General features: G+C 46.5%; 1 protein-coding gene across 1 annotated transcript in view; it reads right to left on the bottom strand.

Annotated features, from left to right (window-relative positions):
• The window catches only part of LOC146196967 (neprilysin-1-like), a 98,416-nt gene extending 77,197 nt beyond the window's left edge, over positions 1–21,219 (bottom strand). The window contains exon 1 of the mRNA XM_084598680.1: positions 20,052–21,219. Coding sequence (XP_084454806.1) covers positions 20,052–20,080 — 29 coding nt within the window. The 5' untranslated portion in view covers positions 20,081–21,219. The remainder of the gene's footprint in view (positions 1–20,051) is intronic.
• Positions 21,220–22,101: the final 882 nt, after the last annotated feature.

The following is a 22,101-nucleotide window of genomic DNA, read 5'->3' as shown; positions in this document are numbered from 1 at the left end:
GAACTGAGGGAATTCGAACTATTCTATATGAAATTAATTTTAGTGTGCTTCGCTTCATATAGACGTTTCATACCTATTAGAAGGGAAGGCGGGACAGTAATAAATATTTCTATTACATTATTTTGTTGATGCTCATCAATGATAACATCCTCTATAATTTCAAAACTTGCCTTGTGTTTCGACCCTCTCTCTTCTGATATGTTCTAGGGAGATCCGCAGCATGGAGCTCTTCGGACAATCATTTCATCCTGAAGCACGAGCGATTTTACACTTGAAGAGAGTGGTTGCTGCCTTTATTGGTGTGTTCCTAAATCCAATTACGGTCGAACTCACATGGAATTCCGGTGCAGAGGAGCAAGTCGACACTTAAGAGATGATTAGGGCATGCTACAATCGGAAGCGAACGCGGAGAAACGATGCCGCTGAGGCAAAGACAGAAACGCGCTTATTTAGCGCACGAGCAGCGGTCAGTTAAGCGACAGTAACATATGACAGCTGAAATCACGCCTTGGTGAACCCGTTCTGAATAAAGTGCGACAGAGCGACGTCAGCGTGAAGACTAGCCAACATAAGTGCAGCTAACTTGACGTCTTAGTTCTTACTCAAGCTGTACGGCCTATACATCGGAAACGTCGGTACAGCTTACATGCGACATGACTGCAATGGCATTACGTGAAGGCAAGTGCAAGAAAAGAATACCTGAGCTTTCTGATGTTTCTTATCTTTATTTTCTAAGATACAGAGGGTCTCATCTATGCCAACCACAAGGTCCCTAACCTTCAGAGCACAGGATACGGACACAGCGAATCGTTGACTTTGCGCCACGCGATGACTTCCGGAAAGTCCGCTTCGTAGCAAAGCAAATAGCTCAGCAAGAGAAATCCGAGGACGAGACGTTCGTTAACGAGGACGACCTCTCCACACGAGGTCGCGATAGTAGTATGCACGTGGAGCGACGACGAACGCGCGTCTCCTGTGTCATTGATTCACGACGACGTTGTAACGGCCAGTCGGCGTCTGTCGGGCGTTGTCGTTGGCTGTGTATGACTGCGAACGCCGTAAAAAAAAATTATTAATACTGCTGGAGCATTCCTGGTCGAGCTCAAGGTACATCAGGTGCACGCGAAAACCTTCACGTTAGCCTCCTTGGAAGTGTTGTGTGTTCTCACCCGTGAAACTCGTAACCGGTCACCGTTCATCCCCTGGCCAGGGTCCTTGGAGGGCGGGTCGAGACTGTCTCTTCGCGCCACCATCAGCGAATATTGCAATGCTGCTCGCTTAGACCGCAAGCTCTACCCCGACCCTCATCCTAATCTCTCCTTTAGGGAGGCTCATGTCCTCCGGCAGATACAGCTGAATACGCTCATAACCCTTGTACGGCTATATCTGTACAAATTCCGTCGTGATCCATCATGCCCCAACCGCCCTTCTCCTTATGCCAACTTTTCCCCCTGCCTATTTTCATGCGCGATTGCATTGCAATCGGTATTCTTTTCCACCCCCTCCCATACAATCTGGACCTGGGTGGACTGGCTTGGTGCGGAGAGCGAAGAAAGCGCCTGCTCGTCCAACAGGCCATCGATGTATTAGGCGCCTAAGTGTTGCGCCTCAATAAAGTATTCTACTACTACTACTACTACTACTACTACTACTACTACTCTGGTAAATTTAACAGAACAAAGACCACGCGTACCAAGAAAGTGGTGTTTGACAAGCTGGAAGCTATGCAGTTGACGCTATCGAATCTGAGGCTGCTAAACAGTTAGCGACAGCGTATTTTTCCTGCCCATCATTTCTTTTAATTGATGCGTAAGGCATCGCTGAACCTAGGCCGCCATGTGCAGCTCACCAAGACCGGCAAGCATTATAATAGCAGCTGGCCGATGACTATGACTTTCCAAGATGAAAACACGCGATGCGGGGTGCAAAACATGCGGCAGTGTCTAGTGTTTTCTCCTTTCCAATAACTGCATTTTATAGCACATGCATTTGGTTGAGTTTACTTATAAGGATTTAAAAGATTCCATTCAGGACAGTTAAAACAGGATATGCGCGTAAAAAGACAGGGCTTGTGCTGTAGGCAGCAGCTAAATTTGTGTTCCAACAGCAGCAGCAGAACTTACCCTCGCGTGCATCGTTTCCAGAAATATTCTACATTATCTGGCGTTCTATACAGACGCAAGAGCTAAATGGCGTAAAAAAAAAAGTGTTGTATGAAACTTTCTCTAGAGTTATTTTTTATAGTTGTGCTTTGAGGAAGCTAACTATAGTTATATAGTACTGAGTTGGACTCTGAGTGTAATACACAAAAGCTATTCCTTGTTGCTTCTTTCGAATATTAAACAGAAACAGGGGTCTCATTGGTTGTTGACGAATATATACGACTTTGTTAACTTGGATATACACGCAATCTGCTTCGAGATCGTTAGATCTAGACATCGGAAGTCTAGCGTTCCGGCAGCATTTCAGGGCCATTCGGATGTCGAAGTTTTAGGGGGTCGTACCACTACCCTGGAAATGGTCCGCTCTTGTCCGCTTAATGCTCTCAGATGCGGAAGCGCTTTGTCTCTCCAGCGTAAACGCGACCCTGCGAACGAAGGTCACATGTGGCTCCTTGGTAATAACGCTAGTCACAAACAAAACCCAAACAAAAAGGAAGCACGTCAAAAAAGACCAGAAGACTCCCGGAAACACGGTGGATAAACAAAAGCAGCATTCACTTGCGTCGACAGTGGAGAGGGTTTCAACGGGTCAATGGAAGAGCAAATAATGCACTGAGTGAGGTTAAGAGCAAATCAAACTTCTTGCCTGCAAGCCAACCGGGAACTAGCATACGCGCGTACAAACGAACATGCTGCCTCGTGTGTTTTTGGCAGAAAGAAAATAACAGAGACAAAAGGAACCGTAGTACTCGGAGGCGAGTGAGCTGCCCAGTCTGAAGAACGAGATCTTCAGTTCCTGGGGTGCGAGTTCTGTGGTACTGAGGAATGCCGTATGCAGTCCTTAGTCTACGAACAAAACTGAGAACGCAGTCGGTGCGTGGATGAGGTTGTTTTATTGTCTAAGCTGTTTTCTTTCCTTCTAGCTACTAAACCCTTCTTCGCGGTCGTCTCCGACTGCCAAGTTCAGATGCCATGGTCCCTGGATTCAAGCCAATGCCTCTCGGAAAACGCACCCGTCGCCTGAACAACTCCTGCCGCGAGACGGCGCTGGTGATTTGTTATTATTATTATTATTCTTTTCACTCTTTTCTCGCCATTCATCTAGTTCTGCTGCGCCTTTGACGGACATACGCCAGGCAGTCCGGCAGACAGGCTTACACAGTGGGAATTTGAACGGGCTGGGAAGCAAAAATGTCAAGACGGCTCCGCCAGTGCTAGCTCGCCCGCGGCACCAAAACACGCCACGAACGAGCACAGAGGTGAGCAGTTCCGTGCAGGACGACTGGATAACTCTCTGAAAGGACGAGTTTTCATGCGCTGCCTCTCTCTCTCTGAGGCGCAGTTTGCTGTTCTATCTTCTTCCGGACGACCGCGGAACGAGTGTCTTCGACAGAGTGTCTTAATTGTCTGTATAGGAAAAAGCGCTGAACCAGGGTTGGAGGGGCGGAAGGGGGGGGCTCAGTTTGCCAGCCGAGCCAACGTTTCGCCAAGTGGACCCAGAGAAAGACAAGTCCACTTATCGAAACTTTGGCTCGGCAGGCGAGCGGAGACTCCTCCCCCCCCCCCCCCCCCCCCCCCCCACCCTTGTTCAGTGCTCTTTCATATTGTGTAGCCATCTTTCTCTCATTCTACCCTTGCCTGCAGTACGAGAATTTGAGTAGCTGCCTCCGACTGTGCCGTAAGAACGGACCTTATGGGTTATGTTCATTGCAACACAGTGACGTCACTTCCAGACGGGCTCTGCGGCTAGCATCAACCGAGAAACTGGAGTAATGTGACGTCCGCACTTACTGGACACGACTCCGAAGCCCGTATGAGCTAATGCGTCACGGATTCCTCTAACCACGCTGCGCGCAACATCTCTCGCTTTCCGACCGAAGGGCAGCTGCTCTTGACGGGTGGCACCGATCCCAAAGGAGAAGAGGGAAGTAGGCAATAAAGGCCCGCTCTTGTATAAGCTCCCCACGTGCCGCAGAGCGAAAGTGAACAGGGAGCGGAAGTTGAACGGGCTCCTCATGAAGGCGGTTCTGGTTTTGCCACCCCAGCCAGCAGCCCGCAAGCGCGAGCCGACTGGATCGCTGGAGGGGTTGGGTGCATGTTCTCTGTGTCTCTTTTGCCTCCGCTCCGCTCAGCGTGCTGTTATAAGCTGGCCGGAATGTACTGTACCTCTCAGTCGCTGCTATTTGCTGTCTTCCTCGATTCTTATCGGGGTTGTGTACGCTTCGAAGAATGTCTCGCTCGGAGTTATGTGCGGAGATCTGCCAACTGTTGTTGCTTTGTCGTGTAGAGCTCAGGGTGAGGAAGCAGACATTTACTCGTCACGCGGGAAAGAAGAACGAACGCCCCAATAAAGTTGTTCTCCTCCCGGGCAAGAATTGACAGCGACAATGGTCCACTTCCCAAGACATGCACTTTCGTTGATAGCTGACACTGTAGTCCGAGTATTGTTTTTCGGGCCTGGTTGTGATTGCTGCATTGTGACTCGAGCCGGACGTCTAAGGCGCTTTTAGTTTCCGAAACTCGTGCGAATGTACGCAATAAAGAAAGGCGGCAGACGCTCGAAATACCGAGTGCGAGGCATGACTAACTATTGGTATCGGTTAGCAAAACAACATAAACTGTAGAAATAATCGCAAATTTGCAATCGTGAATCATTTCATACATTTTTCGAAAGAAGGGCAGCAAGATAATTGTTGTATTAAACGATAGTGAGCTCCTATGACGACCCAGCACACATGCTCCGTTCAAGAAACCCAACCTCATTATCTGTTAAAAAGATTCACGGGTCACTAACACATTCACAGGGGAGCGAACTTAGAGCGTTGAAGCTTTTGAGGGTTCTAGTGCAGTTGGTGAGGCCGCATTACCACCACGCACTGCACGTGATGCGCATGCGCGCTTGGTGTCAGGTTTTCTTAACTCATTGGAAGATAATGGCTGTTTCCGCCTGGTACACCTTCACGCTCTTCACTTTCCATTGTAAAGTTCACTGGTATAAATGCTCACCGCTGTTCCGATCATCCTCTCTGAGGCGGGAAGAAGAGAAGTGGAAACTCATGAACTCGTGAGTTTCTCATTTAACTGCACGAAATAGCAGTATCATGCAGTTACATGTGATACACAGCTGCCTTTTCCCTGACACCTAAGTTAATGTGTGTTATATGTTTTGACAGTTGGTACAATGTTTAACATGATTCAATACTTTTCTTCTGCCTGTTCATTTTAGTTTTTGTAAAGTTCTATAAAATATTCTGCATAAATAAAAAATAAATGAATGCAATTGTTCAGGAAGGAAGTCTTGAGGCCTATTTGGGGATTAAAAAAGAAAAACAAATTTCCTCTGAACTCACCATAATGCAGGTCAGTTTCAGAATACAGTTTTCGGGATTTGACGGCAAGGACTAAAAACGTTGCTCTTTTAAAATTCCTATAAAAAAATAATAATCAATTTTCTTATAGCGGCAAGTCCCCAAAATGCGTTGTTAATTTTCAGCAAACCATTGTTGGGAAAATTAGAGGTTCTATCGTTGTGTGATACATACAAAGGGAACAAATAGCCGCTGTCCCCTATAGGAAAGCAGGAAGGAGTTTTCACAAAGCAACAAGAACGACAAATCCCTTATGCTTTCCTTGTTGCTAGAGCACTTAGCTCCCTCTATATGTTCATTTTTAGGAAGTTAGAGGCTAACACTCAGTTCCTCGGCTGCAATGATTACAATTGCTATTCATTAAGCTTATAAGCTTAATGAATAGCAATGCGTGTATATTCCACAGCGGCTTTTGTTCGATTCAAATAAATGACGCAATGGCAACGGGTGTTTTCAAATCAGAGCTGCTGAAGGGAATATTGTTATTTTAGGAAGTAGCCTGGTACTAAACGTGCTCATGGGGCCTCGCAGTTCAGCCTTGAGCGCAGATACATGTGTCCAAACAACGGCCGAACTTAAGCGGCTGAGGCGACGCTCAAGTCTGGCCATGTCAGAACTTACTTTATTTTTTTTTTATTTTTGTTTTGTAGAGCAGGGATGGCATGCAGTTAGAACGCACAAATATGCTAAAGATAAAGAAAAAAACAGAGAGACCGGAATGGCAGCAGAGGAGGCCCTCTTTTCTTGGGAAAACCGAAAATTCCACGCTGAGTCAGCCGACCGCAGACGCGCCCCATGCTATTCGCGCAATTCGATCACGTCCACACTCTGCCGCAGTTCTGGGCGTCGTCGGCAGCGAAGAGCGTGGAGTCCGGAAAGCCGTCCGTGGGCCGTCGACGTCGGGAGGCGGTAGAAGTACACGCCTCGCCGCGATTTCCGCGGGAGGCTTTGCGATATGGTACGGAAGCTGAACAAGGCTCGGCTGTGTGTTCCCGGAGAAAAAAATTGAACACTGCACGGGGGACCAAAGGTACAGATAAAGCAAGAAAAAGAAAGAACGAACCAAGGAAGCAAGGAAGGAAGGAAAAAAGGGAAGGAAGGAGGGAGGGAGGGAGGGAGGGAGGGAGGGAGGGAGGGAGGGAGGGAAACAAAGGAAGGAAGGAAGGAAGGAAGGAAGGAAGGAAGGAAGGAAGGAAGGAAGGAAGGAAGGAAGGAAGGAAGGAAGGAAGGAAGGAAGGAAGGAAGGAAGGAAGGAAGGAAGCGAATATAAAAGGGGAAAATTCTGGCTGAATATTAAAATTTTACTTAACAAAAAAAGTGTAAGGAACAATAGGGAAGATTTAGCAATAGGCTCCTGATTCATCTCGAGAACGTAGATTATTTTTGCGTGCACCAAATCTCCGCACATCGGTATAGGATGCCGAAAGTGTAGCTGAATTAGTAAAATAAGAAACACTCACTCTTAGTAGGCAGTGAGTGTGTGTGTGAGTGAGTGAGTGAGTGAGTGAGTGAGTGAGTGAGTGAGTGAGTGAGTGAGTGAGTGAGTGAGTGAGTGAGTGAGTGAGTGAGGTGAGTGAGTGAGTGAGTGAGTGAGTGAGTGAGTGAGTGAGTGAGTGAGTGAGTGAGTGAGTGAGTGAGTGAGTGAGTGAGTGAGTGAGTGAGTGAGTGAGTGAGTGAGTGATAAAAATCAGTCTCTTAAGCCTCCTTCAGTTTTCGGTGAATCGCGAATTTAGAGAAACGTGTGATGCTGGACTCTCGCTCTGTTCTTGAAGGAAAAAGTGGAACTGGCTAATTACATGACAACGTATACAGCTCGTTGGGTCGAAAAGCCAACGCTGTACTTTAGGTTCGGCTCGGGTTTCGTCGGAAGTGCTCCGAACTTGGCAAGAAAAATGCAGGCCTGTAGTTGAGGTGGTGTCCTTTCCATTACGGTGCGGCTAAGATGTCCACGGAGAACTGTGAGCGATGCTGCGCCTTTCTGTCTTATGAGCGACTTTACAAACTAAGCGTACGTGTCTCTGTAGCCCGGTTCCGGCCCGGGTTTTGGGTCGAAATTTTTTTTCCGCAGCCCTCCATCACAGCACCTCTTCCTATCCGGTTCTCTTCCCTTACGGCGCAGTTCAGGTGTCCACGACAAAATTGTGACAGATCATGCGCTTTTCATTTCTAGCAAGCCAATCTACATTTTTGCGCGCAATGAAAACGATTAGCTGATTGAAATGGGACTGTTAAAAGTGATATCGTGTCAATTGTTAAAGCTTTAGCGCCCAGCTATTTTTTTTTTATTTTAGCTTCCATTACTTCACAGATTTCACGGGCTGTTCGAATTATCCGCTCTAGGCACTCAAGGTTATTCCTACTACAGCGAATCACGGTAGCCCATGACGGCTCTACCACTTACGGAATAAGAAATTCTGTATTCTCTACGAAGAAATAGAAACTATTTAGCTGTCTTTCTATGCTACCAAATGAAGCAAGCTTCCCCTTTATTTTTTTCTTTCGCCTACCTCTCCCCGCGCCTAGAGTAAACAACTAGGCATATTCCGGTACCCACTTTGGCTTTTTAACAGCCTACTTTAAAGAAACATTTTCACGCGATTGCTTTCTTCCAGGAATGGAAGACGTAGCGAACAACTTGTGGCCAGCAGGTGTAATGTCAGTCATCTGAACCTTCAACTCCCTATTTATTCAGGACAGCGTCTTATAACTCTATCATGGCGCACCAGTGAGTTCTTAGCTTGGGATCCACTCCGACGGAGTTTTTTTTTCTAGGATTTTGTGTCTTCTTAACGCATCAGGACAACATGCAGGTACATCACTGGATTCGCTAATCGTGCATAGCTGCTTCTAACGCATTGAAAGACCTCGTAGTGCCCTTCCAGTTTTTCCCTTATTGCAAGCATGTCTAATTTAACCTTGCCCCTCTATGCTTAGCGCTATACCAGCCTTATACTCAGCGTTATACCAAACGCTATCTTCTTTCAAGAGAGAGAGAGAGAAAGTACAGAAAACAGAAAATGCACCAGATTTCCCATCTGTGTCCATACGCCCGAATGGCGTGTGCGCTTTGCACATACATACTTCCAACGAGTGGCATTGCCCCCTCTTTCCGGCCTCTGACAGGTTCACTTGCCATCGGACAAACGGCCCACTTCAGAAAGGAAAATACAAGCGCAAAAAACACACAAAAAACGAAGAAAACGACAGGACAAGTGCTTGTCTTGTTGCTTTCTTCGTTCCGTGTGTGTGTGTTTTAATGAACTTTTTTCCCCTTCCAAAGCTAAGTACCATCTGGACCAGATACAAGTTCTGTTAAGCACACTTCACGGCAGATACAAACGAAACGTGCCCTCTCACCAAAGCTCATTGTATTAAAACAACATTTATTAAAACACCAGAGGATTCATTTATAACAGCATCAGTGCATGTCTCCCATGCCTGCAACATGCACGCCTAACTATCGAGCCGAGTTTTGTGCCTTGAATGACGAGGTGCGTGCTACTTCGCCGAAGGTTGTCTCATCTCGGTGACATGAAATGGCCGACGGACGAATTTTGCTACGTATGTACGTTGTGCACGTCACCAAGCAGCTCGAGTCAACGCCCCAGCGTTTTCAATCTTGCCCCATAGGGGGCACCCTCTTCCAAGAATCGATCCCCTTGCTTGTGTGACGATCTTATGTTGTGCCTCAATAAAAAAAAAAAAAAAATAACGAAGTGTCGACCAAAAAAAGCATAATTCAAAGAGAAAACATAGTTTATGTATGTGCCGCCGTCCACAGACACGTGGACATACTCTGGGTCGGGCCTCATACATAAGCACTCGACGCCTTGCTGAGACCTGTGTATATGTTGTCATATATGTAGGATGCGCCGTATGGTGGCGACTAAATTACAGTGGGTGTGCGACAGGAATTACTCCACACCGTCTGCTCTGGCCAGACGCGCGCCGAATGCGGAGCGAGCGAATCCTCTCGTGTGTCGTCACTATCAATATCCCGAGTCATCGTCCGCGGTAATCGAACCGGCGACCTTGGAATTAGTGCGGAAAGCGTTAGCTGTTCCTCTGTGCCGCATTTAGATGGCGGGAAGCGTCGCCCGTTGAAATGCTTACTTCGACCAAGTGCATCCTTTGACGTACAGTCTTGGTCAAACGTTTAGAGCCCAGGGGTTCTGCTTCCCAGCCACGCAGGGGGGCTCCTTCTGCATTCTTGGAAATGCTTGCCATTAGAGAAGGTAATATACAAGCAACTTATTAATTTCAAAAGGTTTGAGACCCTGGGAATGCATTACGAGCCGCATGAAGTGGCTCAGAAGCAAACTTCCTGGGCTTTAAACTTTTTACGCAGGCTGTACGAGGGCTTGCTGGTGTCAGGATTTATTGTCAAGAAATATGTTTACCGTCGAATGCTTTGTTTCTTTAGAAAAGGTGGGCTGTGGTCAGGTGAGCCTCGCAGTACGTTTTGAGCATAACAAATTACGAGTCCCCTTTGTTGCATTTGCGAATTTAAAACAACAGACCTAAAGGAGGGCATTTTTATAATGACTGCAAAACGAGGCTAAATATAAAACTGAACTGGCCGTTGAAGACAGTTATGAAAGAAGAGATGATGTATCGTCATCCCATTCTGTTCGAGCGCAGTCATGCAGGCGGTTAACGGCAGTAGGAGAAAATACTGCTGGGCGCCTTCTTTTTTTTTTTTTTTTTTGCATAGGAGGGGGTGGAGAGGAGATATACTCAGCAGAGGTGTGAACCGGTGTGGGAAATCATGCATATTCAACGCAGCTAGGCACTCGAGTAGCGCATCATTCATGTCACGAGCGCTCGCACGTGGCCAGCGACCACATTAGGCCATTACACAGGCGTTGCACGGGGATGCATAGAAATCAGTGGGCGTATTGATGTTTTCAATACATGCAGCCTTGGGGTATGCGATTACCACCACGCCTACGTTTGCTTAAGGACGTGCCTCTGGTTACCCGACCAGGTGCTGACGGTTCGTCTTGGCTTGTAAAGCTGTTTTTTTTTTTTTTTTTTTTTTTTTGTCTCTCTGAATTGTGTAATGCGACACTGCAGTTCTGTTTTCGCCTTTCTAGGGCACAGTTCTTATGCGTCCGTTCGGCGGTCGGGCCGCGTCACAGTGCACGTTAAAGAACCCCAGGTGGTCGAAATTTCCGGAGTTCTATACTATTGTGTCTCTTATAGCCTGAGTCGCTTTGGAACGTTAAACTCCACAATCCAAACCAAACCAAACCAAACCAACCGTTGTTTTCGGTGTAATCGAGCAAAAGAAAGTCACGAGCCATGAGCTGCGAGAGTGTTACGAGTCAAATAGAATGTCTTAGAAGAAGAGAAAAAAGAGAAATTGTGCCTGCGCCGCTCGTCCGCGGCTCTTTCTCTTCTTTCAAGGCATTCTCTTTCGAAAGTTGGTGAGAAAAGAAGTGATTTGTAACTACATATACATACATACAAGTATCTCCCTAATTCTTTGCCTCAATATATATAGCAAAAACTCTTAAATAGCCGCGCTGAAATTTTGCATTAGGACGTATTGTAACCTCCTTGGAATTTTTTTTTATGGATCAGAACAGCTGACGTCTTCGCTATATACACATATACATCGTTGATTAATTGATGGATATACTGATTGAGTGATTCATAAATCTACTGATTAATCGATTCATCGATCAATATAATGTATCGCTAGATCGATCGGCACAGAAATATTTCTAGTACATTACTTTTATTTGTTTCGATGAAGGCGAAAACCAAGGCGCCTGTGTTGTAGCGATGTCAGTGCACGTTAAGAAACTCTGGGTGGTCGAAAATTCCGGAACCCTCCACTACGGCGTCCCCCGTAGCCTGAGTAACTTTGGAATGTTAAACCCACAAATCAAACCATTACTTTTAATTGGGATGCAGCGATGAAATACTTTAAGATACCGCTACGAACATATCGATTAGAATGGTTTAACCTTCCGACGCTTGGAAGAATTGCCCTTTGACAGTTTGTGTTCCGTTTACACTGAGTAGGTAATACTACCCCGGAAAAACAATATGATCTGCGGCTGTGTTGATCGTGATGTGGCGCTGCGCAAAGGAACTGCGTTCATAAGCAACTTCCCGTTGAAAACAAATGCTTGACCAGAACGTCTGGGTAAGCTGATCGATTGAGCGGGCAAGTTAGTCAGCAGGCTGGTGCTGATTGCTGAACTAAAATTAAGTTCTTTACAAGATTTTGATGGACAAATGTTGACATTCAAATAAGAAGCAGTTACGCAAGTAGATATATAAACTGCTTTGTTTCGAACGCTGATAGTCATGGGAGACAAACAGAAATGCCTAAATAGGAAACGTTTTATAATTCCTAGCATTGAGGCCTCGAAGTACGGAAACCGATGAGGCCAAGCGAAGTGTCATAGGTGTTAGGTCCGGCGTGCAGAACCGGAAACGCCACCATACCGGTCTGGCAGTAGTTCGTTTAAACTTCGCGATTGTTGTCCCAGAACAAGCCAGAAGAGAGAGAGAGAGAGTAGAAGAGATCTATGTGAAGTAGAGCGTCACGCCATATAGCGCCCAGATCGGCAAGCGGCGCGGTGCCAAGTGGAAAACCGGTAGCCATTTGTAGTACGTAACGAACAACGCAATCGGCGTTTTCCTATGCCCTGGCCACCGCGCAAGCCGTCAACTGTGCTGACGCACGAGAAGTGGTTTACAGAGTAGAGGCTCCGATCAGCCGAAACGAAAGTAATCCGGCTGCATCGGCAGCAAAAATAGTCGACGGCAGTCAGCATCTCTAAAAGCATGCAGTAGCTGAGGAACGTACTTTTAAGGCACGCTTAAACGGCCGTCACAAAGTGCTCAGCGAAACATTAACGTCAGTGGGGGCCCTGAACCGTTGTACTTCTTGATTTAGCCGAATTTAAAGAACACTCTGGATTTTCCAGAGCCCGTTTCGAGCGTCGTCTGCAACGTTTTTGTTACGGAGCAGACGACGCAGATTCTGGCGAACTCTACCGGTTGGTTGGTCGGGCAGCGCTCAATCGTGATGGGCTCAAACCAGTTCAAGCCTCCCACAGCACTGCACGGTTCTTATGTGAGGCGCCGTATATACCCGTGCAATGTTTCGGTCGCGGTACGCTGGGTAAACGTTGAGAAATGGAGTGGCCGCTGCTAAGAACAAGAAAAGAAAAGCCAACATAGCGGTGCAACGAGTCCGACGTAATGAGAAGGATAAAAAGTAAATGGCGCAGTTCGACAGAATCGCAGGGGATTTTCGTTGTCCTTAGACGTGCGGTCTGTGCCAAGACGGTGGCGTCAGCATTTGTCACGACATTCTCCTTTTACTTTTTTTTTTTACTTTTTTGCCTATTCTAGTTGCTCTGTCGACTTCCTCGTAGCGCGGCTGAAAGTGAAAAGAGGGTGCTTACGTGAAGCGTTTTGTAACGCACTATTGCGGAACGCACAAAAGAGGTGTAAATAGAACATTAAAGCGCCACCAAGGAGCGACTTTCGTCGAGCTAGGGGCTCACTGTTTATTTTTTAAGAACTGCCTAATATACGGATTCAAATCGGAGGACGTCTGGGTAAAGTCACCAGAATAATGCTTTCTTGATGGGGCCAGTCAAGTTCTCACCAACCCGGCAGTGGTTAATAGAGCGTTAAATCAACACAGAAATGGATAAACGCTAGAAGGGTATCACATGAACAAAGCTGTACAAAATTTGTGGTGTGATAATTTTTTTTTTCTTTTACACTATAAGACCTAATTCCAATCCTTTTTATCACGGTTCCCGCTTTTTCAGGCTTACTTTCGGCTGTTCCAACGCCTACTTACAAGGTTTATATGATAATGGTAAAATAAAGCCTATGAGGAGCACTTGGAACCAATAAGATGTGAATAAGGCCGACTGTGCTATGCCATCAGCGAGGAGTGAAATCCACGACTTTCCACCATCACTCCGATGGTATTAGAGCGAAAATGATCCGATAACACGCCCGTCGTCCGGCCCGTCGCGAAAACAAAAGAAGCGGAAACAATTACGGAGAAGACGAGCTCCCAGGCAACTTGAGTGCCGGAATAAGATTCTTTGTTTCATCTCATAGGGAGGGGGGGTCTATAGCGAGGAAGCCAGGAGGAAGCCCCTCCCCTCACACACACACGCACAGAGAGCGAGAACTGAGAAACACGCGAGGCATACCGCGTTCTGATGGCTCTAAAATAGGGGCACTGGTGTCGGCTCTATAGAAAAATCGCCGCGGCTGCGCAAACGAGACCGAAAAAGCATTCGCTGCACGCACGCTATAGGTTGGACTCCGGCTTGGTTGAAACGGTCGGCTGTACAAATTTGTTCGACGCGTAGCGCGAGCCGCAAAACTCTTGTGATTGTGAGCGACGACGCGACTGGCACGAAAAAGGCCATCGGTACGAGTGAAAAGACTTGGCCGAGCCCTTGTTTGTGTGCTCCCAGCAGATATCCCTCAGCTTAGTAGGAAGTGTTTTTTTTTCTGTATTTTTGGTTACCTAGGCTCATTTTCTCTCTTTCTATTTCTCTCTCTCTCTCTGTTGTGGTCTTTTTGCTCTGTTTTGCTCGACCGCTTGATTTCTCCGAGCTTCGCTTGGCAAAAGGTAGCTCGTGTGCCCTCACTGAACAAAAATGCCTCGCGGGTGTTGACATTAGGAAGCGGAATGGAAAGAGGATTGCGTCGGGTCGCAGCAGCCCAGAAATTATTGTAACCTTGATAAACACGTCATAACTCACTCCTTGTTTACGTTCTTGTTGCACACTCCCGCTTACGATACCAATGTGGGCAGGAACGTCAACAGTACTGCAACTAGAGAAATAATAGAGCGATGACAATTATGGGTGCTAAGTTAATTAGAACACCAGCTCTTTCAAACTGGTTTCTACTGCCGCTATACTACGGCTCTAATTGGTACTACTACTGCCACCACTACTGCTTCTACTACTACTAGGTTGCTGCTACGAAATCTATTACGACTGCACTGCTACTAATACCACCACCACCACTGCGACTACTAACAAATCATTCCAACTATTACTACAACAGCTGCTACTGCTGCTATTATTACTATTGCACTACCATTACTGAAATTCGCCTGCCGTTGCTATGCCAATACTACTTCTAAGTGCTCATATCGCTTATGCTTAGATTTTAGTCTAATACAATATGCATATTGTTAGGTAGTTGTCCAGCACTCATCAATACAGGCCTATATTTGTACAAGCCAAATTCTTACCATATTCTGTATGCCCATGCATTCTGGGTTATGGACTTTGTACCAATTATTAAAATAAATATATATTATTTTTTTAATTGCATACTCTTTGTGCCGAGGGCTGCAACAACCTCGCCCCACTCGCTTGCCCAGTGTGCCGCCGCTCTTTACTCGGAGCGAGGAACTCTCAGGGAATTGCTCACGCCGAGCACGCCTGACTGCAAATAACTCGGCTGCCATTAGCTTAGTCTGCTTTCATGCAACGAAAAGGAATTAAGAGAAACCTCTGGCACTGGTTTATATATATATATATTGTGGACGCGACCCTATGGCTCATTGATTTCTGCATCTCTGATGTTCTTTTTCTGTGTTTCGAAAATATTTTAGTCGTAGGCGGGCACTTGGCAACCCCACCAAGGGCACGCGATGCAAGAAAGTTATTGAGGGTTCGAGTTCAGGGCACGTTTAGGATCTCAAGCTCACATCTAGGCAGAGGGATCCGTTTCAATGACGCGCTCACTGAGAACTTGTTGACACAGCGTTGCGGTAGAGAAATCAGTAGTAAAACAAGATGACGTTCGGAGTTCCCTCCATGAGCGCCGATCTCGTGCGTATAGTGCGAGAGGTCAGTGAGCCTGCGATTTATACACCCCCTAAGTAAGCGATACAAAAAAATACACATCCGTATACGCTTGAAAGCGTAGCTCTTCCGAAGCGTCAGACTAGCCCCGTCAGTGTTTTTCTTTATTTTTTATTTTTTTTAGAGATAGTATCGATCGTTTGAGCCTCATTGCCAATGGTTTATACAGCCCTTTGAAGACTCCGCCATGAAGCCCGAATACCCAGTTTACGAAAAGAAAGCAAGATCGATAGTCGAAAGGAAGTTGTGTTTGGGTTTATACAGTTTAGTCCTTTTACTTCTCACGCTTGACCGACCGAAGGGAAAGTTCATACTCGTTTCTCAAGTTTCGTCCCGTCGGAAATTTTTATATCATTTCATTTCTCTCCTCGAACAGTCGTGATTTTGAGGAGACATCGCGACAGCGTTATGATGGTTATTCCAGGGCACACCTCACCCCTTAATATTGACCATGATGAAGACAAAAAACAGCAGAGTAAAAGAAGTTATAGCTAACTTTACTAATATGGCAGGCAGTATACTATTATCACCGCATCTGATCGGCCCTCTCCCTGTACGCCAACTTACTGACCCGGTCACTACAATAAGCTCTTGTCGCTGGTACTGATGACCGTAGAGCGATATCTAGAACGCTGCACGTTCTAGTATGTAATAAAAAAATATTGAGATAGATACGATTAAATCTTTTCACGACATACCAAACACCGTTAGCAGTTCCTCTACTCTGTATACCTAGCACTTGATATTAACGCGGAACAGGAACGTGAGGATCAATGATAGGCTTTGTTGGTTTTCAGCTTACCCATTGTTAGAAGAGATAGCTTCCACATTAACGAGGCGTTAATATGCCGAGAGTTTCACCTACAGAATATTCATTCATTCAAGTACTGGCTTCAACGGGAGATGTATTTTTACACCGCACTAAAGAAGAAAGGAGCTCGATGACCGCGCATAGGGCTGCCGCATTGATTAACTGCTGCGATGGGCTGGTTTTCGCGCCTCTGAAAATGTTCTGAGCTGTATGAAAACGATATTTTGCAAGTACGCTAAGTTTTTGGTGCGCTGCTATAACCGTAGCAGTGATTGAAACCAATTCTTTGGCAATCGCCTCCGCAGCTAAAACAAAGAAAGCTGCCATTGCTTTTGCTGTTCCTATGCGGGTAAACAGGAAATGAAAAGACTGGCTATAGTGCGCATGTCGTTAAGCAGAATGCGCGACTGTCTATGAATCGCTTCCGGAGGTTACGGTGGTGACATCATAATATTCACAATCACGATCATATGTAAATAGCGAGCCCAATCCCACAAATTGAATGTAAAATATGATAAGAAAAATATATCAACTCCAATTGTATCGGCAGCCTCTAGGTTAATATTGACGTTGAATAAAGAACAATTACTTCAAACGGCGTAACCGCTATTTACGTTGGTTTCGCAAGTCTGAAAAGGTTTCTCGAGAGCGTACAATTAAAGTTGCTACATGCTGGTTTGTGCCTGGCACCAGTGCGACGGCCCGCCCTCCTGTACAGTTGTACGCATCTGCCCGCGTCGAGGTATTGCCGTAATTGCTGAGATGTTGCGAAAGCAGTGCTCATTTGTGTGTAGTTCTTCTTTCCCGTGCTTTGATCCTTGTGGCACCGAGCGGGGCTCGTTCTTTACACCGGAAGCCCTTAACGATTTCCTTCGGAGAAAACTGTTCTTCTAGAGAGAGAGAGCAAGACGTGTTACGAAGTCGTCGAACCGACCTCACCTTCAAAGCTGTCTGCCTGCTACCTCTATACTAGTATACTAGTCGCTTTTATAGAACAAAACTAGTTTGTAAAACAATGCGGTTTTGACGTTCTCCTCTCGATCGTTCTATTCGTGGCGGCATGCGTAAGTGCTCAGAATTGCAAATTTATCATTGGAGGTGTTCACTACGAATGCTACGTCGCTTGTGTAGAAGTTGAGGACGAAAAACATTGACTCCATTCGCACCTTAATACGGCTCCGGATCTTCTATAGTGTATGGCCGAACCTTTGCAGCAAAGGCTGATCATATGGTTTACTGTTCAAATCTAAATTATCAAAGGGTGCGGCTTCAAATTTCGTCGCAGAAAACAATTGGTCTAGCGAAACAACAATAAAACAACAAAAATATTCTTTTTTTATCAGAACAGTCTCAGTTTTTGTGTTCATTTATATGCGATTTGAATTGGTATTGCATTGTATGTTTAAGTGTGGACCATATTTTCTCGTATGTAACCATGCCAACCCTCTCTCCCCCGCTCTCCCTCTCCACCAAATGTAATGCCTGTGTGGGGCGTTTAGGGTATATGATTAAACAATTAAAAGAATCAGAAACCCTCTTTTTCTCGATTCAACAAGAGAGAAGGCCCAAACGTGTCTGCTTTGGGGATAGTTTCACATGATTTCTGAGCTCTTACGTAAGATTATTCTCTCTTCCGTTATTGCGTAGAGGCTCATTAGAATTATTACGCAGCATACATTGTTCAAAAGTTATTGCTGGCAGCGTACGTCGCAAACTCTTCAAATATTTGAGGATGCTTCTCTCTGTGCTCGTTCGCAAAACTATAACCAATGCGAGTAAGAGAAGAATAAAAACGTGCGATTTCACTCGAGAAGATGATATAATAACTAAAGTGTAAAAAAATGTACGAACGAAATAAAAAAAATACTGCTGCGATGAATGACAGCGGGCGTATGAGAATCAGCTTTGAAAAAAAAAAATATAAAAGCAACGAAAGAAGTCTGTCTGTCCGACCATGTACTAAGCGACCCGGAAACGCGCTGTCCGAAAAATCTTGCATTTAATGAGCAGCTGTCGTACCACCGCTCCTGTAATTTTGGGCACCCAGCGGTTCGTATTCACTGAGCAAGAGCTCCATTTTATCCTTTTCTTTCTACATCGTTTTTGTTCTCTTTATCAGGGCCCACTCCAACGTGTCGCTGGCAACGAAGGAGAAAGAGCTATTGTTCCAAAATGACCGGTTTTTGTCACATCTTCACCGTCGCGGTGAACGCGAGAATGTGCGAATAATAGTTATTACGAAGGAAAAAAAAAAAAAAAAAGACGTTCATTCAGTGCATTTGGTTGGGCTGGAGAAACCTCGTTGCTCTAATGTTGAACCTATACTGACACTATTATCAAAAATAATTGGAATTCTGCTTTTCTCACTGAACAACCTGGGCGGCGCTGTGGAAAGCTGTTTCATCAGGAATGTTTCTTTTTTTTTTTTGTTCTGCAAAGGCGTCTGACTATACGAAAATTCCTCCAGCTGTGAATCCAAGTGACAGCCCTCTTGCCCGCTTGCCCCCTCAATTCCCCCTCCCCCTTCCCGCTTTCGCAACCTTACCGTCCTAGTTTGTTCTTTTCATGATGAATACAATCAAACTCTGGGCCGTTTCGAGAAAACTATTCGGTACGCATTGATTTTCTTTTCCGGGCTGGAAATTTAGCTTATTGTCCTGGAAGATGTTCGTCACTTTCTGTGCATAATCTGCTAATTCGTTCCCGCTGTGGAATTACTCTGAATTCAACATCTGACAAGTCAGTGTTGTCTATATGACAGCGCTCATTTATAATTTGTTGCTGCTTCTCACGTCGCATACCACTTGGGGGAGACGGAGTCATTCACTCCTGCTCAGCCATACTTGATATTGTAATGAATTAAATATATCTATTGTGCAATGCTAAAAAACAAAAAAAAAAAAAATGCGACATTTATGAAGATAACTTTTATGAAAGCGTTTGCGTTCCGGCCTTTCGGTTCGTTTTGGTCGAGTAAGGACACATAGTGAAAGAAACACTGGGAAGTTTCGAGAGGAATTTGACTGTTAGAGTGACCAACTTGATAAATGTAAACAAATTACCGCGATCGAACTGGCTTCAACTGTGCCGTAAAATTGGCTTTACTTGACGACCTCGATTATCCTACGCTATACTAGTTAGCAGCACAAGCTTCTGGAGGTAACCGTGATCGCATGAAAACCAGTCACGTGACAGATGCATTAGATGTATATAGGCGCTTCTCGTGACATGTGACAACGATGCTTGGGAGACTGAACTTACACGAGTGAGTTACTTCATGGGCGAATGCCTCCTGTTATGTGTTTGCTGTGCAATCACGCCAAGGATATATTTAGCTCCCAAGTGACACGCTTGAAGGAAATGTGCGCAAAAATTAGTGCCAAGTGGTTAGGCTGGCGGTATTAACCGCGGAGAGAAGTCTGGCTGCTACCTTCCTGCATGATTGCGCTTATGAATTAAAAAACAAAAAGGGAAACTTGGTCTCTGCTACTCCTCTTTCCCCCAACTGCAGCCACTCTGCACGGCCGCGCACATGCAGAAGTAATATAATGCCTTGCCCGCCTATTCCCGCTAGTAACTAACAACGACATCAAAATAAGCTTAAACGTATCCAATCGTTCCGTTCCTAGCTAGTGACGGTTTCTTCTGGTACCCAAACAGAACTGTCAGCGGAAAAGAAACGTCAAAATCTTGCTGAGCCGGCTAAGCTGCAGGGACTCGAGAAAGCGGCAGTAATATGAAAGGGAAACAGAAGAGTGCATCGCTATGACAACGACGTCCGGTATATTATTGGCCAGGTAAAAGACCGCGCGAAACTGCAACAGCTCACCTGATCTCCTCTGGCTTCTTGGTGTCCATGGTGACTGGATGTGATGACGTTCAGCAAAACTCCTCGCTTTCGTTTTTTTTTTCGTCGTTCCAACACTGGCGGGAATCAGATTGTTCGCAGCACTTCGGTCGTTAAGTAAAGGCTTCTCCTGCTTGACGCAGCACCGGCGGTCACCTCGACAAACGCTGACTGTCCGTGCGCCACGGTGCCTCTCTTAACGGAACGACGCCGACGCCTTTCCTCCTCGCTTCTTCTCCACACGCCCTCACTCTTTCACTCTCACCTTCTTTCGAAACGAAAAACGCGAAAAACGTCAGCAATAGCAGCACCCTGTACAAAACCAGCGCGACAGCAGGAGGGAAACAGAACCAGCCGCCTTCTTCAACTATACTTTCTAGACATATGCAAATAACGCGCGAAAGAACCAAGAAACCTGAAGTAGAAAGCGCGCGGTATAGCCGACAGGAGCTTCGAAGCGCGCGCACGGACGCGTTGCCCCGGCAATTCTCCTCTTCCAGCGCAGATCTGTGTCTCGCTGCTAACGACGCTGCCAGTGATGGCGATGCAAGCACGAAATCACCGTTACTTGACGACGGTCTCTGGAGCGCGAAAGGGAAACAGCGGCGGTCTTTATAACGAGAAATAAGGAGAAGAAATGATAATGATGAGTTTGGGGAAGCGCCGGTGAAGATGAGGAGCAGCGAGCGACGTGCGGCGAGTGTGGCGGTAGCAGCAGCAGACGAAAAGCGGCCGGGCTGCGGAGCAGACGACGCGTAGAAGCAGGCGATGCGAAACCGAAAGAAGAGCTCGCGGCGGTGGCGCTGCTAGCTACGAAAGGGCGACAACAAGCGACGGCGGCTGGCGCAGAAAACGGCTGGATGGCGCGAAATAAATTGTAGAATAGCGTTTGACTGATGAACGCTGTAAACACTAAAACACCCACTGTACTTTGCTACCACTCTGGATATTAAAGTTCGACACCCCGTTTTTCGGGCTGTGCTGACACGCCCTATAAGTCACTAAAGTGACTTCGCACTGCTAAATCGCCTCAGTGATCGCGAATGCGTTTTACGTGATGCGGTTGGCGCGACACTGCGACTTAAGAGGGAAACGAGCGCAGTGTCGTGCTATGGTGGTGGTGGAGTGGAGAAGCTCCGTTGGCGACGATTGCTGGTCGTGTGCCGCTGCTGCAGCGTCTCGCAGCCGTTTAGCAAAGCTCCACGCAAAGAGAGGGAAGGGAAGGAGGTTAGCTAGTGAGTGTGTGCGTGTGTGCGTGTGCCAGTAGCGTCGCGTCACCCTCCCTTCCTCCGCGCTTCTTGCCTCATCGTCGCCTCCGGCGTCGGCAAGATCCGAAAAAGGGAAAGAGTTGCCCCCAGGGCCAGCGTAGAGCCGCTCTCCGCAGCGTATCGACACGCTCACTCTACATCTTTCTCTCTCTATCTGCTCTTCACCGCTCTCCTTTTTTTCTCCCCTTTCTTCAGTCCTTCTGTCGTTTTCTATATTTCCATCTCTATCAATCTACCGCTCCCTCTCGGTCGCTCACTTTCTGTGGGGACTGCCACTCGAGACCTTCGCGCAGACCACACTTGCGCCTTGCTTGAATATTATCGTACTTTACCTTCTACTGCCTGGCCCGTGCTCGGCGCTGTGGGAAAGCGATACTCTGGGGACTTCCTTGGTTTTCCGGATAGGGGCGGAGAGACCTTTCCGATTTGTTTTCCGAGAAGAAAGGGTTTGTTTATTCGCGCCATTGATTTTCGGTCCCAGGAGGGCACTCCTGTGGAAAGCGGGGGATTTCTGTAAGCTCGATCCTGGGAAGCTGCTCCTCTGCAAGGTCGGAGCAATGCAAGCTTGCTCGGTTTCGTTGACTCAGGAGACCGGCGAAAGTGTTATAAAGGGGCGGTTTTCGTTCAAAGCTGGAAAGGCGTGACGGTAAGCAAAAGCAAGCAAGACGATAAGACGAAAATGGAAATACCAAAGTATCTGAGATAGTATTCGTGCTAGCCTGCGAAGCGTATATGCCTTGGAGAGACAATCGTGACTCATATGG

This window comes from Amblyomma maculatum, chromosome 3, assembly GCF_055883805.1.
Source record: "Amblyomma maculatum isolate TAMU_Amacu chromosome 3, ASM5588380v1, whole genome shotgun sequence".
NCBI classification, from domain to species: domain Eukaryota; kingdom Metazoa; phylum Arthropoda; class Arachnida; order Ixodida; family Ixodidae; genus Amblyomma; species Amblyomma maculatum.
Note: the sequence above shows the minus strand (reverse complement) of the source record. Positions and strands in the feature narration are given on the sequence as shown.